This window comes from Pteropus vampyrus, unplaced genomic scaffold, assembly GCF_000151845.1.
Source record: "Pteropus vampyrus isolate Shadow unplaced genomic scaffold, Pvam_2.0 Scaffold33, whole genome shotgun sequence".
In the NCBI taxonomy this organism is placed as follows: domain Eukaryota; kingdom Metazoa; phylum Chordata; class Mammalia; order Chiroptera; family Pteropodidae; genus Pteropus; species Pteropus vampyrus.
Genome location: NW_011888814.1, coordinates 9,603,384 through 9,619,749, shown reverse-complemented (window position 1 = coordinate 9,619,749; position 16,366 = coordinate 9,603,384). Strand labels below are relative to the sequence as shown.

General features: G+C 46.2%; 1 protein-coding gene across 2 annotated transcripts in view; it reads right to left on the bottom strand.

Moving 5' to 3' along the window:
* The window catches only part of CPA5 (carboxypeptidase A5), a 19,286-nt gene extending 9,741 nt beyond the window's left edge, over window positions 1-9,545 (bottom strand). For both annotated transcript variants that reach the window (XM_011357236.2, XM_011357235.1), the window contains exons 1-4: window positions 9,131-9,545; window positions 7,711-7,922; window positions 6,592-6,673; window positions 5,416-5,550 (exon numbers count right to left, since the gene is read on the bottom strand). In XM_011357236.2, coding sequence (XP_011355538.1) covers window positions 5,416-5,550; window positions 6,592-6,673; window positions 7,711-7,826 — 333 coding nt within the window. In that variant the 5' untranslated portion in view covers window positions 7,827-7,922; window positions 9,131-9,545. The remainder of the gene's footprint in view (window positions 1-5,415; window positions 5,551-6,591; window positions 6,674-7,710; window positions 7,923-9,130) is intronic.
* Between the last annotated feature and the right edge of the window lie 6,821 nt (window positions 9,546-16,366).

Below are 16,366 nucleotides of genomic sequence, written 5' to 3'. Positions count from 1 at the left end.
GGAAGAGAGAACTAAGGAGGCAGTCTGGCCATGGGCTGAGGAATGCCTAATTACAGCCCTGTCAGGCTTCTCACAGAAAAAAAGGGGAAAAAAGTAACCCTCAGAAATAAGCCATTTGCCTCCCTGGAAGTCATAACCTGGCAGGAAAGTAATACCTGGGTGTGAATTAATTTATGACAGGGGTAAGGAAGGATGCGGCATTAAGCAAAGAACAGCGTCTCCAGGAAGGGGGACGCGAGGAGACTGAGGACCCCAAAAAGAGGAGTTGACACCTAAAAGGAACTGGTACTAGGCGGCTGAATTCCAACCACAAACATAAAATGGCCACAGCCCATGGAATTGGCGGGCGGGGAGAGGGGAGATGGCTCTAACGCCTGCTCTGTGACCCCAGCAGTCACCTCTCCTCATGTCCCTGGCCTTCTCTTCCAGGCCTGACGTTTGTAATGGCAGCGGCACAGCTGGTGGCAACTACAGTCCATGCTTACATGGGGGATGAGCGAGGTGGCTACAGATCTGCAGGTGTTAGAATGGACCCCCTGAGAGGCCAAGGCTGAACGGTGGCTTCACTGCCCAAAAGGCAAAGTTAAAACGTCGCACAAACGACAACCTCTGAGGAGCCAGGCGGTCTCAGATAAAATCCTGACACTGTCACGAACTTGGGCAAATTACTAACTTCTCTGTGCCTCAGTTTACTAAATTACTGATTTCTCCATGTCCTTGTAAAATGGGGGTCACGTTATCACATACTTTAGCGTATCCTTTTAAAGCGTTCTCACGAGGATAGAGGAGTCGATGCATGCACAATGCTTGGCACATCACCATGCATGTAGTAAATACCAGCTATGACGATGACGACGACGATGACAGTGTCAGTGACAAGGCAACAACAGTAACTCTTGGGGTGACTCCAGGACTCCGATGGAATAATTGCTGCAAGGCATGACGGGGGGATCTGGATTCCTCCGTAGCGAAGTCGTGTTTGTAGGACTGGGGATGGCAGACTGTCCTCATTAATGGTCACTTGGCTAAGCCAGTTACACCTGCTCCTCTTGAGAACCAACAGAGGGGCCAGTCCTTTTGTCCCTGCCCCCTTGGTACAGCTGGACTCCACCTCTCCCTCAGGGCCTTGGCCACCATTGCTTCCTCCTTCCCCTGCCTCCTCCCGCACTCACCCCTCCCTGCCTGTCCTCCCTTCCCCATTGCTTCCTCCTTCCCCTGCCTCCTCCCGCACTCACCCCTCCCTGCCTGTCCTCCTCTCCTCTTCAGAGCTGCCACCCGCCCCCACCCCAGCCAACACCTGGGTGTCTTATAAATCTCTTTTAAACAAATGTTTGTTGAGCCCACATGGGGCACCAGACTTGTGGCAGCCAACAAAACAGAACCACCTGTCCTCGTGGAGCTTACAGTCTGGTAGGGGAGACAATAAACAAGATAAATAAGTAAATGATTTAGGATATTAAAGGCAGTAAGTGCCACGGAGAAAAGTGACATGGCCAGAGGAGGGAAGGAATTGGGGGAGAGCGGAGAAGGGTACAACTTAAAGTAGGGTAAAAAGGTGACATATGAATAAGATTTCGAAAGCAGGGAGGGACTAAGCCATGCAGATATCTGCAGAAACAGCATTTTGGGTTACAAAGACCAGCATGTGCAAAGGCCCTGAAGTGTGAATCTAGTCAAGGGCCGTGAGGCACGAGTAGGTCAGACAAGTTTGAGGAAGATCAAGGACATCCAGGTGTCTAAAGCAAAGTGATCACGGGGAGAATGGTCAGTGGTGTGGGGAGGGACATAGATCGTGTAGAGCCTTGGCTTTTACTCTGAATGAGCTGGGACATCAGTGAGGGTTTTAAGCAGAGGAGTGACATAATCAGACTTGCATATTTTTAAAAGACCCCTTTGGCTGCTGTGTTGAGACTAGGCAATAAGGAGGCAAAGATGGAATCGGGAGAGCAGTTACTGGAATAATCCAGGTGAGTGCTGATGGAGTGCTGGCCCAGGTGGTAGCATAGGATGTGGTAAGATACATTTTGAAGAACACGCTGATGGGATTTGCTGAGGGACTGAACGTGGGATGTGAGAAAGGAGTCGAGGATGACTCCAGGTTTCTTGGCTGAGTGACCAGAAGGATGGCATTGCCATTTCCTGAGATGGGAAGGCTGTGGTGGAGCAGTTTGGGGGGCCAGGGGAGCTCAGTTTGGACCCTAGGAACTTTGAGATGCCCATTAGAAATGCTCACTGGGGAGCCAGGTGGAAATGCTGACTAGAGAGCCAGGTGTACGAGTCTGGAGTTCAGGTTGGAGATATGAGTCTGTCTGGAGCTACAAATATGGAAGTATTCAGGAGCTTGAAGGTATTCAACGCCGTGATCCTGGATGAGTGGACAGAGGAGAGATCAACGATAGAGCTAGAAAACAGGAAATCCACATGTGAAGGAGCAGCCGGTGGGTGGAAATAACCCGGAAGCACACAGGTTTCCAGGTCGCTCTACAGGAGAAATAGGGTGATGGCTGGAGGTGAGGGAAAAGGATCAACAGAGCATTTTTTTTTTTTTAAGAGGAGAGAAATAACTCTATATTTGTATGCTAATGGGAGTGATTCAGTAGAGAGGGGAAAATTGGCGAAGCAATATTTACACAAAATTGTATTTTGCTCTAGATACTGGGAGCATGGATGATTTTTGTTTTCTCCTTTGTGCTTTTCCCCTATTTTCCAAATTACCTAACATGAATATTTATTAATTTTGTAATCAGAAAAAAAAAAGCCATTAAAATCCACAGAGCTGATTGCTCAAGTGAAGCTTTTCCACGGTGACTCATCTTAGGGAAAGGGAAAAAAAAAACAAAAAAAAACAAAAAAACACGAAAGGGTTGAAAAGAACAAGGAGGTGAAGAAAAATTAAATGCAAATAGAGCTCACTCGGAATCTGATCATTTCTTGCCTGGCCCACTGCAATTTCCTCACCACCTTCCCGCCTGTCAGTCTCTCCCTGCTCCTGTCCCCAACTCAGCATTGTCACTGTCAGAGGGATTTTTCTTAAATGCAAATCCGATCATGTCAGAGACCTCCACTGGCTCCCTCACGGTTTTCGGGATAAAATCTCGACCTCTTCACCCGGCAGAGGATACCCTTTGTGATCTGGATCATCCTCATCGCCAATCGGGGGCCCCCTTCCCTTCCCAGTGCCCCCCCCCCACTCCGCTCCTCAGCCACACCGTAATTACCGCCTTTTCAGAGCGACTAGCCTGGCCTCTTGTACTCGCTCCCATAGCAACCTGCTGCACTCCATCAGTGCTCCCATCCACTCTATTGTAATCACTGATTTACTCCCTCTGCTCCCCGCCCCCATGACACTCCGGCTTCCCTGGATACAGGAACCGGATTTCTGATCATAGTATTTCCAGCACCTTGCCCAATACCCAGCACACAGTAGGTCTGTCTCTCTGTATCTGTGGGTGGAACGAACGACCCCGCCTCTTCCATCTCAAGCATCCTTCTCATAGTGGCAGAGGTGGGGTGGCGGGGGGGGGGACTCTGTCCTCAAAATGCTTCAGTGCCTCTGGCCAAAATGATAGCCAGCGGCAAGGCTTTTCACACCCCCTCTCAGCCTAGTGCCACGAGCAAACACACCCTCTCCTCTTTTGTTCTCACATCCACTAATTCAACTATTTATTAAGCCCCTACTAGGTGGCAGGTTCCATGGTAGGTGCTGGAGTATAAAGATGAATAAGGGACATGATCCTGGACCTTGAGGGGCTCAGGAGAGGGGGCTCTGGGGACAAAGACCGGCTCGTATTACTGAGGTCTTCCTCTCCGGGCATGCTCTTCCAGAACCTGCCAATAGAGTCATTCAGCAGACAATCGTTGAGGGCCCACCACACAGGAGACGCTGTGCCAAAAACAGGCGGGGAAGATCCAGGAGATGGGGAGAAGTCAGGCCTACGTGTCAATAACTGAAACATAATACGGAGGCCGATGACCCGCGTGGCACAAAGCCCTTCCCCCGCTGTTAGCGCCTCTGAGCTTTCTTCCTCCTGGACACCTTCCCCCATCATCACCACAAATCAACTCGACAGGGTAGCCTCCCCCGACCTCCAGCTCCCTCTAAGCCAAAATCTGATCTCAGGTCTGACAATCAGAGCTTGATGCGTTGCAGATAGAGCGACTTGGTGAAAATCCCGCCTGGCTGGGTTCGGGCCGAGAGTCCAGGGCATTTTACTGAGAGAGAGTCAAAGTCCCCACCACCCTCACCCCCACCCCCATCCCACCTCCCCCACCTCCAGGGATCCAGGGCTGGGGATCTCGGGAGGGCGACCAGCTCCAAAGGAGCCAGCGAGGAGGCTCAGAGGTGCCTCTGGGGCTACTCCCGATGTGCGGAAATCAACAAAAAAATGTTAGAGACTTCTTCCTGTCTGTTTGCCAAATGCTGTGGGGTTCCCAGGGCGGAGCAGGAGCGGGGAAATGCAAACTTCAAAATGCAGGCATGGGCTACAGTGAGAACGGAGTGCTAGTTCTTTTGATGTGGCGGCCTCTCTTGTCTGTGGGAGTTTCCCCATTTCTGTTTGTGGGGATTTAATTAGAGAAATAGCCCACCCCCCACATGTTGAGCGGGGAAACAGATGTGCCCGAGGAGGATAAAGGTCTTTGAATGGATCTAAGTGCCCCAGCCCTGCGCCTGCATGGGAAAGGAATGTTGCCTAATGCGTTTATCCCTTGGCATGTGGTGTCAAGTGTGTGTGCTCCCCAGGAGACTCTGTGTTCCCACACTCCGGGCCCCGAGAGGAGATTAGCTGCAACCCAACGTGGTCGGGAAGGAATCTCCAAGGATGCAATCCTACAGGTACACGACAGCACCTGCAGAAGGGTGCCGCAGGAGGCCTAACCGAATGGCGCCCCAAAAACTCGCTTGAGGAAGAAGGCTCCTTGGTATATCCCCGAAGACAGAACAACTGAAATAGGATCCCACAGTGTTCAGAAAAGACGCTGTTAGGGGCAACAGCGGGTGGGGGAGGGGAGATGGCCTTCCTGGGATGAAGTCTCCCTGCGCCCCTCCCAAGTCTGCGGCCATGTCTCCCAGGGCTGTTCCTCTTCAGGAAGCCTGCCCGGGAGAGGTGCCTGATACGAAAAGCCTCGCGGTGGAGGTGCGGGGAGGGAAGCCACAGCCAGGCCCATACTCTGGAATGAAGGAATTCCCTCGTATTGGATGCCTGAGACACAACCGAGACAGGAAGGAGCAGTCAGAAAGCAAAGCGAGCCCTCCCAGGCTGCCTCCCACGGTGCCTTAGAAAGGCCTGAGCTATTTTCTCCTCCTGTCTCCCTTCTCCACTTTTAGCCCTGGAGGTTTTTCTTCCATGTTGGGCCCAAACCGGAAAGGCATATGGAAGGTGAGACCCCAGCTGCGGTGCTGGGGCAGGACCTCACCTGGATGTCTTTTATCATGATGCTGTAAGCCAGGCCGTGAGACTCCAGAAAAGCTTTGACATCTTTCAGTTCAGAGAAAGGAACTCTCATGTCCACAGGGAGGCTGGGCCTGGCTGGGCCACGCCAGAAGTCCAACTTGTTCACAAAGGAAAGAAAAATAGGCACATTGATCGCATCTCTTTACATACAACCCTGTAGGCGTCCTGGAGAGCCAGGCAATCTTCTCTTCTATGGATAAAAGGTCCCAGCTCCATAATGAAAACCCTAAGGCCAAGGAGAAAGACTAGCACAAAAAAATATCTCCAAGACCGAGTTCTGTTTCTAATTTCAAGCACCTTCATCTCCCAGCCTCACTTATACACGGCAACTTTGCCCAGATCCAAAAGCCCAAAACAGTTGCTAAAGGTGAGACAGCTCGACCTCTGGGACGTGAACGTGGACAAGAACCCTGGTCAGCACAGAGAGAGACGTCACTGCCCCCAAACCGGGAGAAGCAGGAAAGGCCTAGCCTGGATCCCCAGATCATCCGAATGCCCATCTATTTTTCAATTTATAAAGTGGACGGAATTATTATAAGGTGTTACAAGTTCTGGTTGACAGGGGCACTCATACAAATAGGAACAAGAACTTTGGGCCACATCCAGATATACCTGGTTGTTTCAGTGGCCCTCAAACAAAACCCTTCTATTATAATAGTCGAAGAAGATGTTTTCCATTGTGGAATACTCGCAGAGGACAAATGCTCTTGGAAACAAATGCTCAGGCTGACAGGGACAAGCCCAAATAAAACACAGGTTTGCCAAGCTCAGTCCTTTAATTGACAAACAGATGTGTCCAGTCTGCGAGCTGCTTGACATCACACCCAGAGACATGTGTACTTCCCGTGTGGCTTCGGGACGGTCCAGCTGTTTTCATAGTAGTCCCTGACAGGGTCAGCTCAGCATCCCCCCATCCAGGACCGAGGGGAAAGCCAACAAGAGCCACCCGACCTTCTGGGCAAGGGTTCCTAATCCTTCTTGAAAAGGAGCCACGGTTGATTTTTCCACAATATTGTGATCTTTGGCAGAGCCATCAGAGGGCAGGTTTAGGGTGGGGGGAGCAGGATGGGGAGAGCCAAATACGCAAGCCACTGTGAGGGGAGGGAGAATGTGTCCCCAAGCCCTGAGGAGTCCTCACCTTCTGGGGCTTCAGGCCCTCCAGATCCCTGAGGAGTGAAATCTGCTTCTCATTTTTAGCCAGGACTCGAAGAACCTGGTCTCTGGAAAGACACAGGGAGGGGTGGAGGGAGCAGCTGAGAGGAATTCCTTGGAAGGCTGTGTTGCTCAGAGGAGGCAGCGTGGAGAAGAGGCCTGCCAAGGGGACCTGGCAGGAAGGCCGGGAGGCACCTTGTCACGGGAGGCGGAAAGGCCCCTGAACAGAAGGACTTGTAGCTCCGGGAAGCACTCGAGCCCTTCAGCCTGGGGCCAGTGATCTCTCAAAGCCCCAAGGACAGACCACCCAGGGGGCTGACTAAAACCTGTCAATGCTACTGATGAAGCCATTGCTGAGACAGGAAGGAAGAGGATGGGGAAGGAATATGCGAGATGAAGGAGAGTGTAAGAAAGAGAGGAACGAGGGAAGAAAGAAATAGATACGGGATCGCAGGGACCAACGGTGACCCCGAGTGATCTTCATGCAATGGTCCCAAGCCGCAGTGTGACCTCTGGGGTCCGATGCCTGAGATGGCGCTGGCTCCCTTCCTGACTGGCTCTGAGACTGTGGACGATAAACTTGCTCTCTAAGCTTTTGTCTCCTCTTCTCTACTCTGAAGATACTGCGGGGCATCTACCTCGCAGCACCTGGAGGAAGCTGAGAGATCACATCCATAGATGGCCGGCCGTATAGTACTGGTGTTTGTTGTTATCACACCCACCTATGGTAGGGTACGTAGTCTTTTAAGGGTTACTAACTTCTTTAAGAATCTGAAGAAAGCTATGAATCCTTCCCCCAGAGAAAAAGTACACACACGAAAAAATTTAATCTATGGTTTCAAGGGATTCTTAGAATCCTGAAAGCTTACGCACAGACCCAAATTAAGAACTGTGGGTTTGGGGAGAGATAATGACATAGCCGCATGTCCTGTCCTTGGGCGTGAGAGTGGGCGATTCTAGAGCCGGAAGTAGGTTCAGGATGAAACCCAAAGTCCTGACTCTCTGTGCCTCGATCAGGTCCCAGCAGCACAGCCACCTCCCCACTGGGACACGTGGGCTCCTAGCTCCCAACGGTCCTCCCTCCTTCTAAGCAGCAGCCACTCACCCTGTGAAATTCATTTGGCCCAAAGCTGCTGCCAGGATAAAACTGCAGACCAGGAGCGTCCGTCCATCCACAGGGGACAGCCCAGGGCCCACGCCTCCTCCAGGGAGGCCCTGCATGCTTCTTCCACCAGGCGAGCTTCAGGGACCTCCCTCACGCACAGGCATGGCCCAGGCCTCAGCACAGCGCAGCACCTAAAGGCCGGCAGGCCCGGCCTGAGAATGGGCACGTTAGGCTCTGTCTGGGGAGACCAGGCGTGTGACTCCCACATGCTGGGCCTTGGGAGAGCCAGGGCCGCCCCTCCTCACGTTTAGGCAAATCCTCTCCTGGGAAGGGGAGAGGGAAGAGGGAGAGAGGAAGACGAGGCCCTTAGCTTTCCTTCCTCCCTGGAGGACTGCGGGGCCAGCTTCCTGTGAACAGCAAATCCTCCATCTCCGGAGAGAGAGGAGAGCAGCTGGAGTCCCGAGGAAACCACTCCGTTCCTCCCTCCTCATTTAATTCTTTCCTTTTGCTCTCCTTCTCCCTCCCCATCCACTCACACTTTCCCCAGGGGTGTGGACGCCATCAAAAGAATTTAGGGTTTAGAGACAGAGAACCAGGTGCTCACTTCCCCTCTAAAAGATCTGGAGCAATTAACCTAATCTCTCCCAGTCTCGGTTTACTCATTAGTCAAATGGGGTTAATAACGCCTCCCCTCCCTACCTCACAGTTTTGGTTTTTTTTTGGGGGGGGGGTTGGGAGGGCGGGTGGTATTAGATGAGACAACTTGGGTGAACTGGCTTGGCAAAGCCTGCAAAATATAATATACTATTATCTCAAAGGCATTAACTCTTAGGCACAGCTGCATCTTAGGTCAGCATCTAAACTGCAGTGGGGAGAAGGGGAAGAGAAAAGAACGGAGAAGGGAACAAAGGAAATAGATATATACGGTATGAGGAGGAATTCAGTGAAAATCCCCCTTTCTGTCTTCAGGTGGTCACCATAATGCTGGAATAAGCAGTGTGTTTTCTGCCGGACGGGAAGGTCCCCGCAGTCGTTATTATAGTTTTCGACAGACAGCGGAGTCAGTTTCTCGGTCCTGCTAAAGCCCCGCACAGCCCCCTTTCTGGTCTGGGAATAGTAAGAATAAAGCAGAGGCCAGCACACAAAGCAGTCATATTAGAAGGAGAGACTGAAAGATGATGCCTGAATAGTAAATGATGAATCTAACAGAAAATCCACAGGAGGTGGAGGAAAGGCAGAGGCTCAATCCAACAAAGTTGTTCAGCAGAGGATGTCAACAAAAGGCCACTTAACTGTCACCGGGGCGATTCTCAGAAGCCCCCCTCCCTATCCGTACCTTCCCAGAATGGCCAATTAACTGGCCATGTGTGCGGAGAGGGGAGCTCTTTTATTGACAGAATGCCCTGCTCCCACACCCCGCCGGACCTACTCCATTATTTCGCGGTTCAGCTGTTCAGACATGCCAAACTCTCCTAGAACTCTGGCTTTGGGAACTCTCAGACAGAAACATTTAGCAAAGGCTTTAAAGACCTAGAAAAGAAAGCAATCGCGCTTTCCACCCAAGTAACGTCCAGCGTTAGTAGAAAGAGGAACAAAAGAATGTATTAGTAAACAATAGCTCCAGGATCTAAAAGAAAAAAAAGTGGGAATGGCGCTAGTCACCAAAAGTACCCAGCGTCTTCGTGTTCAAAAGCATCATTTTAAGTCACTAATAATAAGACAACTATCCCTGTGCTTGGTTTCGGGGTGGGGGGAGAGAGAGAGAGAAAGACTAAGAGCAAGAGCGAAGGAGAAAGAGAGAAGAGCAATTAAGAATTCTCGAGAATTCTACGGCAGCGCTTCCAAGAGAACCTTGTGTGATAATGGAAATGTTCCATGTCTGCCCTGTCCGGTAGCCATTTGAAAGGCGGCTCCTGCGACTGAGGAATTGAATTGTTCATCTTAGTTAATTTTAGTTAATTTTAATAGCCACAGGTGGCTCGTGGCTACCACAATCACAGGGTAGTTCTCTGGGAATTCACCAGCCCTGAAGCACTGCCTCGAATGGCTGGGTTTGGCGCAGAGATACACAGCTGTGCTTGATCTAACACCTGATATGGGCTTCTCCCTTGAAATTCATTACTCGTCTAAATCATTTATTCGGTAAATGTCTACAGAATACCTACTATGTGTTAGGCACTTGCTAAGGCCTGAGAATAAAATAGTGATATAGAACTGACCCTTAGGTTTCCGTTGGGGTAAGGAGACAATTTAAAAAGCACATAAACAAATGTAAAAGTACAGCTGGCGTGTGGATCACAAGGGGAAGATTCAACATGCCATGAAGATAGGTGACATGGACTCCACATAAATTGAAGAGACAGGGAAAGTTTCCCCAAAGAAGTTTCATTGGAGAACTTTTATCTCCTACGTACGGGCGGGCGGATTAGATACCTAAACAATTCTGCTCGAATGAAACAACTGACATACTGGATAAAATATTTTTAATAACAATTTAAAAAGTATATAAACAAATGTAAAAATATAGCTGGTATATGTATCACAAGGGGACCTTTATCTGTGAAAATCCTTGAGGTCTGGATTGGAGTTGAGTTCCTCCAGAGAGGGTTCGCATTTACTTTTGTGGGTCGCCGAGAGCGGGGGATGGCCGGGGGGCGGGGGGCACTACCAACCTGAGACCACTCTAAATTAAATTATTTGCTTGAGCTTCTTGGACTGCATGGTTAGCATAAATTTAGACCACAAACTCATGTGTGGGCTTACTTGTGGTTATGAATTCTCAGAGGAAATTTTCCCCCCAGATCACCTAACACTGAGATTTTAAATCCTGGACAATAATAGCATATTATTTGCAAGTGGGTAATCAGAGTTAGTGTTTTAAGGTTCTGAGGTTGTTGGGAGGAAAATCAAAGTATTGATCATTTTCTAGACTTTGGTAAGTATACAATACTCAGATTACTACAATAACAACTAAAAGACTAGGCATAGAGCATATAACTTCTAAACAGATAGAAAGGGTAAGGAATAGAATGAGAAAAGGAGGAAGGGGAATAAAGCAAAAGAAAATAAGTAAGAAAAGATTTTAAAAAGTAATTTTTTATACTAGGACAAGTAGAAAGGACATTAAAAAAAAGAAACGCATTGTACTAAATGTAAATAAGTTTAACTCTCCTATGAAAGACAAAAATTATCAGAGTAGATTTTTTAAAAACCTAGCTATATGTATTCATAAGAGATACACTTAAAGCATAAGAACAAAGAAAAACTAAAAGTCAAAGATAGAAAGAAGATATTTGAGGTAAATGCTAACCAAAAGAAAGCGTCTATAGGTTTATTAATAATATGAGATAAAATAAACTTTAAGGCAAAAAGACTTATCAGAAATAAGGTCACTACATAATACTACTTTCAATTTCCCAAGAATATTTAACATATAAAAATATTTTAGAATAATTCCAACAAATAATGTGCATTCCTTCCTGGAGACAATTATAAAATTTCATTGAAAAATGCTAATGTTCTAAACAAATCTAAAGATATACTGTATTGTTGAATAAGAAAATGCAATGCCATAAAATTATTATTCCTTCTCCCTAAATAGATCTAGGGATTCAATGTAATTTCAAGCAAAAACCCAGTGTTCCACAAAACTTTGTAAGCTGATAAAAACCTAAACACAAACACAAAGATTCTAAGAGCCAAGACAATCCCAAAAAACAAAGTGGGAGAATTTCTATACCAAACATTATGGCATAATTATAAAGCTATAGTAACTGAGATCGTAGAGCATTGGACCAGAACAAAACAGCACAGAAACAAACCCAAGCAGACTTCATGTGCAGACTTGACACAGCAGATCATTGTGGAACAGAAAGACAATTCAATAAATGTTGCTGGGACAACTGTAGATCTATATGGGAAAAATGGAATTAAATTCCTATCATACCACATACCAAAATCAATTCCAGGTAGATTAAAATATTTAAATGTAAAAGGCAAAAAACAACTATAACACACTTAGAGACAATATAAAGAACAGTTTTATAACATTGGGCTAGGTCATCATTTTTCTAAATAAGACATGAAAGGAAAAAAGAACACATAAAGTTTCTCATAAAGGGAAAGATGGATAAAATCAACTGCATTAAAATTAAGAACTTCTGTTCTTAAGACGCTTGACAGAGAGAAGAAAGCAGACCTCAAACTGAGGGGACATATTTACAACACATAAAACTGGTCAACAATTAATATCCAAGACATATAAAAAACATCTGTGAATTAATTTTTCTTAATGGGCAAAAACATGAAAAGCCATTTCACAAAAGAAGACTCACAAATGATCTATAAACATGTGAAAATTAATGTTTAGTAATCAAGGGAAAGCAAATTAAAACTGCAATGAAATTATCATAACACACCACCAAATTGGCAAAAGTTAAAAAGTCAGTCTATATCCAGCGTTGGCAAGGTTGGGGTTGGGGGCAATTTAAAGCTGGTGGAGCTTTAAATTGGCAAAATCAGTTTGGGAAACAGTTGTTATCCAGTAACGTTAAAAACCCTGTGCCTTGACATTTCCACTCTCAGCTACGTGGCCTGGAGAAATTCTTGTGCATGTGCACCAAGGTACATGAACAAGACTGGATAAACGGAGATGGAGTTGTGCTCGTATGAAATACACCCGAATAGAAAAAAAGAATCTACTACAGCTACCTGCATCCCCTAGAAGAAACCTCAAAACCGTAATGTCGAGTGAAAAAAAAAATCAGAACATGCATTGTATGTTTCCATTTATAAATGTTCACAGACAGGTAAGACTAAACAATACATTCGTGTACGCACATGATAAATATGAGGGTAAGGAAGGAAATGATTCTCAAGAATTAGTGATTTCATCTGGGGAAGGAAAGGACGTGCAGTTGAAAGGCTCGGAGCAGGCTCCTGAGATTGTGTTAAGTTCATGTTCTTAAGCTGAATAGTGGGTAAAGAGTGTTAATTTTATTTTTTAACAGGCTATGGAAGTATTATACAGCCTCTTATATATATGATATTTTACAATAAAACATATTTTAAAGGAAATATGGGAAAGCTCAATTCGCATTTTTCGTAGTAAAAAATCAATAGAAAAGGCGTAAAACTGAAAAATCAAGAAGTAGCAATAGAAGCACCTTATCTAAGTTTATAGATGTGAATATCGGGGCTGAAAGACCTCAGTGTGGTTATTGCCGGAGAGCAAGATGTGGGACGGAGGAAAGGGGAGCAGGACTGGTACTTTTCATAAAAAGCCTTGTAGAAATACATGACTCTTTAAACCATTTATTTAACCGTACAACCGATGAAAATGAAAATGAAATTTAAAAAGTGGCATTTGATACCTGGAGTAGTCGGATGCACAGAGACAGAAAGTAGGCTGATGGCGGAAGGGACGGGTGGGGGCTTCGTGTTTGTTTCATGGAGACAGAGTTTCGGCTGGGGAAAATGAAAAAGTTCTGGAGCGGAATGGTGCGGATGGTTGTGAACGTAATGTTAATTACGACGTGAATGTAATTAACATCACTAAACTGCACACTTAAAATAATTAAAGTGGTAACATTTATGTCACGTTAAGTTTACCACACACACACACAAATTAAAGCTCAAAAAAAGGAGAGTGACATTTGAGCTGAGTTAGGTAAAGTATGAAGGAGTTAATTAGCTGAAGCAGGGTGAGAAGGTTACAGGAAATCTGATTCTTGCCCTGAATCCCTTCTTTATTAAAGGTATTAATTCCCACTGCTGGTTGGAAACCACCCCGAGGATCTCCAGAGATTGCATGAGGTGTTCCAATATTTGCAAATAAAACTCCCAAACTAAATTATGTTTGATTTCCAAAGGTCCCCTTTGGGTGCTTAATGGAAATAAATATATCAAAATGTAATCTTAAAAAACAGAATAACAGGAGTGTTCTCATTCACGTTACAAAAGGATTCTTTGATTAACAAGAGGATTTACCGCTTTCTTAACACAGCCAAGTTCCCGGGTACACTCAAAATGTGATTTAATTAACGAAAAACAGGCTTATCCCACCTCCCAGAAATATGCCAAACAGGTTCTTTCAAAGGAAATTGAGTACTAAAAATCCAAGAAAACAGCGACCCACAAAAAGGTGAGTTAATGATGCTCTAGATTAGAGTTTCTAAATTCACTTCATTGTTCAAAATTATCATTCAGAAGCTCCAAGCCCCCACCCTCTACTCCGGAAGCCATGCTAACCACATCTCACCTAATCACGCCTGGTGCCTCCCTCTACCATCACACATCATATAGATTCTAAGTCTTTACAAGCATCGGTCCAACGTGAAACAAACTCCTCGTGGGCTGGGCTGTGTCATCTTCATCTCTGTGACCCCAGAAACATTGCGTACAGCCCAGGCCACTGCCCGGAGCTACTTATTGATTGATTCACTCATTCAAATGGCTGCCTAAACCCTTGCTTACGAGGCCTTCGCCCTTGCCTTTTCCACCAGCTCTGCATCCATCAGCTTAGACCTCCTAAATCTTTGCTCTGTCCCGCTCCCCATTTTTAGTTACTAGACCCCATTCTCACCACCCACAGCCAGAGACCTCATCTGGTGCCATCCTTAAGTACAGTCCTCTAACACAAGGGTCTTGCCTTCCTCTCCACTCCCCAGGAGAAAGACTGGGGGCCTGGCAGTTGATGACAGGCTCTTAGGTCACCCTCTGCCACATGCTTGCCTCCATGTGGGCACTAGCTGACCTCCTCCCAACTGTAGTACACTCACCTCTTTCCCCAATGGTCCAGCCACCTACCAAGGGAACCCCCCAGCTCCAGCCCTAGTCTCTGAGGAGAGCAGGGTTTGCCCAGTGACATGACACAGCTCTCACCACCCTGTGGCAAAGGGTCTGGCCACCCAGGACCACCCAGCTAATGACCATGAAGTGCCCAAGATCACAGTCCAAGCCCGTACTGTTGGTGAGGCCAAGGGTTGGCAGACACCAGCCAAGAGGCCAGTTCACAGTCTTTGGAGAATGGGTGACTACATGTCAAGGGGTATAGTTGCAGCCAGGGCCAGTCCCTTGAACTGGAGAGCCACCTGTATAGCCCTGTAAGAAGCCTATGAAGTCCCAACTGCATGGAGAAAAGGCAAAGGTGACCCGGACACTTTCCCCGTCCTAGGACCAGCAAACTCTTTTTGGAAAGAGCCAAATAGCACATAGTTTAGGCTTTGGGGGCCACGAGCTAAGACAGTAAGTGTTCTCACTGAATATTCTTTCTTACATTTAAAAATATAAAAACCATTCCTACCTTTCAGGTTGTACAAAAATAGGTGGGGACTAGATTTGCAGGCTGTAGTTTCCCTAGCCCTGGTCTAGTTGAAGAGTCAGACATTCATTCATGAGACTATTAGAAACTATTGGAGAGCTCGAGGTAAATCAGAGACAAGGGTTAGAAGCATCCGGTGATCTCCAGAGTGAGGCATTCACTCCTATTGGGGATGAAGGAAAAAAATTATTAATACTTCTGTACATTTTGATCTCATCCTTTTTTATTTCCATTTTTATTTGTGTTTTATAAAATACATAAAATGAGTACAGTGATATTTATACAGAATTTATAAATACATAATTACATATGTCGGATGTGACATGCTAATTTTTTTTTTTTTTTTTTGATTATGAGGGTAAAGTATGAGAAAACTTTGAAGACTACTGGCATGATGATCTAGCACCAGCTGATTTTGAAATGCCTTACACTATCGTGCCTTTGTTTCTATAAGTACCTCTTCTCTTACCTAGCGATGGGTGGCACAATCTGATTTTTTTAATTAAAATTTATTTAAATCAATGTTGACAGATACTAGAGAATTTCACCATCTTTGAAATAAATGTATCATGAAAAAAAAACAAAAACAAAAAAAAAGCTACTTCTCCCTGCTGTGAGCAAGATTCTGCCTTTGGAACCTGATGTCTGGTCGGGATTTTGATACTTTGCTGCTTATTTTTGTCACATAGAGTCAGAATCATCTTCCCCCATGGAAGGCCTGTGGGATCAAGAATTTTAAGACTATATACTGCTGGATCCATGCTTCCTTCAGGCTCTCCTGACTTCCACCAATTATATAGTGACACTCCCTATAAAGGCTGAACTCAGTCCCTTGTACCACAGCAGGCTTTTGTGTAACAGCGGAAGTTGGGGGAGGGGGCCGGTGTGGCCTGTCAGTTTAGCTCCTCACATTGCTTGATTTCATTTAAACAGCAGTGTTTGTGCATTTTGCCCACATTTTGTAAAAATTAGTGGAAAATGGAAGACTGACATTATTAGTGCCCATGATTAAGCAGTGATTAAACAACTGAGCTAAAGATGGAAATAAACATTCTGGAAGCAAATAGTTAGCCTCACTCGGACATTCATTGGATTAACCTAGGTAGCTAGGTTTTGATTTGGGCTGGAAAAGAATAAAAATATAATGGATGTTATCAAGAACTCTGAAAAGTGAAAGATTTTACTCTGCCGTCAAGTTAACAAGTTAGTTTGCCACCCTTTCATGGATGCTGGCAGAAGACACAAAAATCCTGGGTCTCACACAAAGGGCTTCATTGCTCATGGCAATGTCAGCATTTGCGCCAGTCCCCTGAGCCCCACTGTCCACAAAGAAGG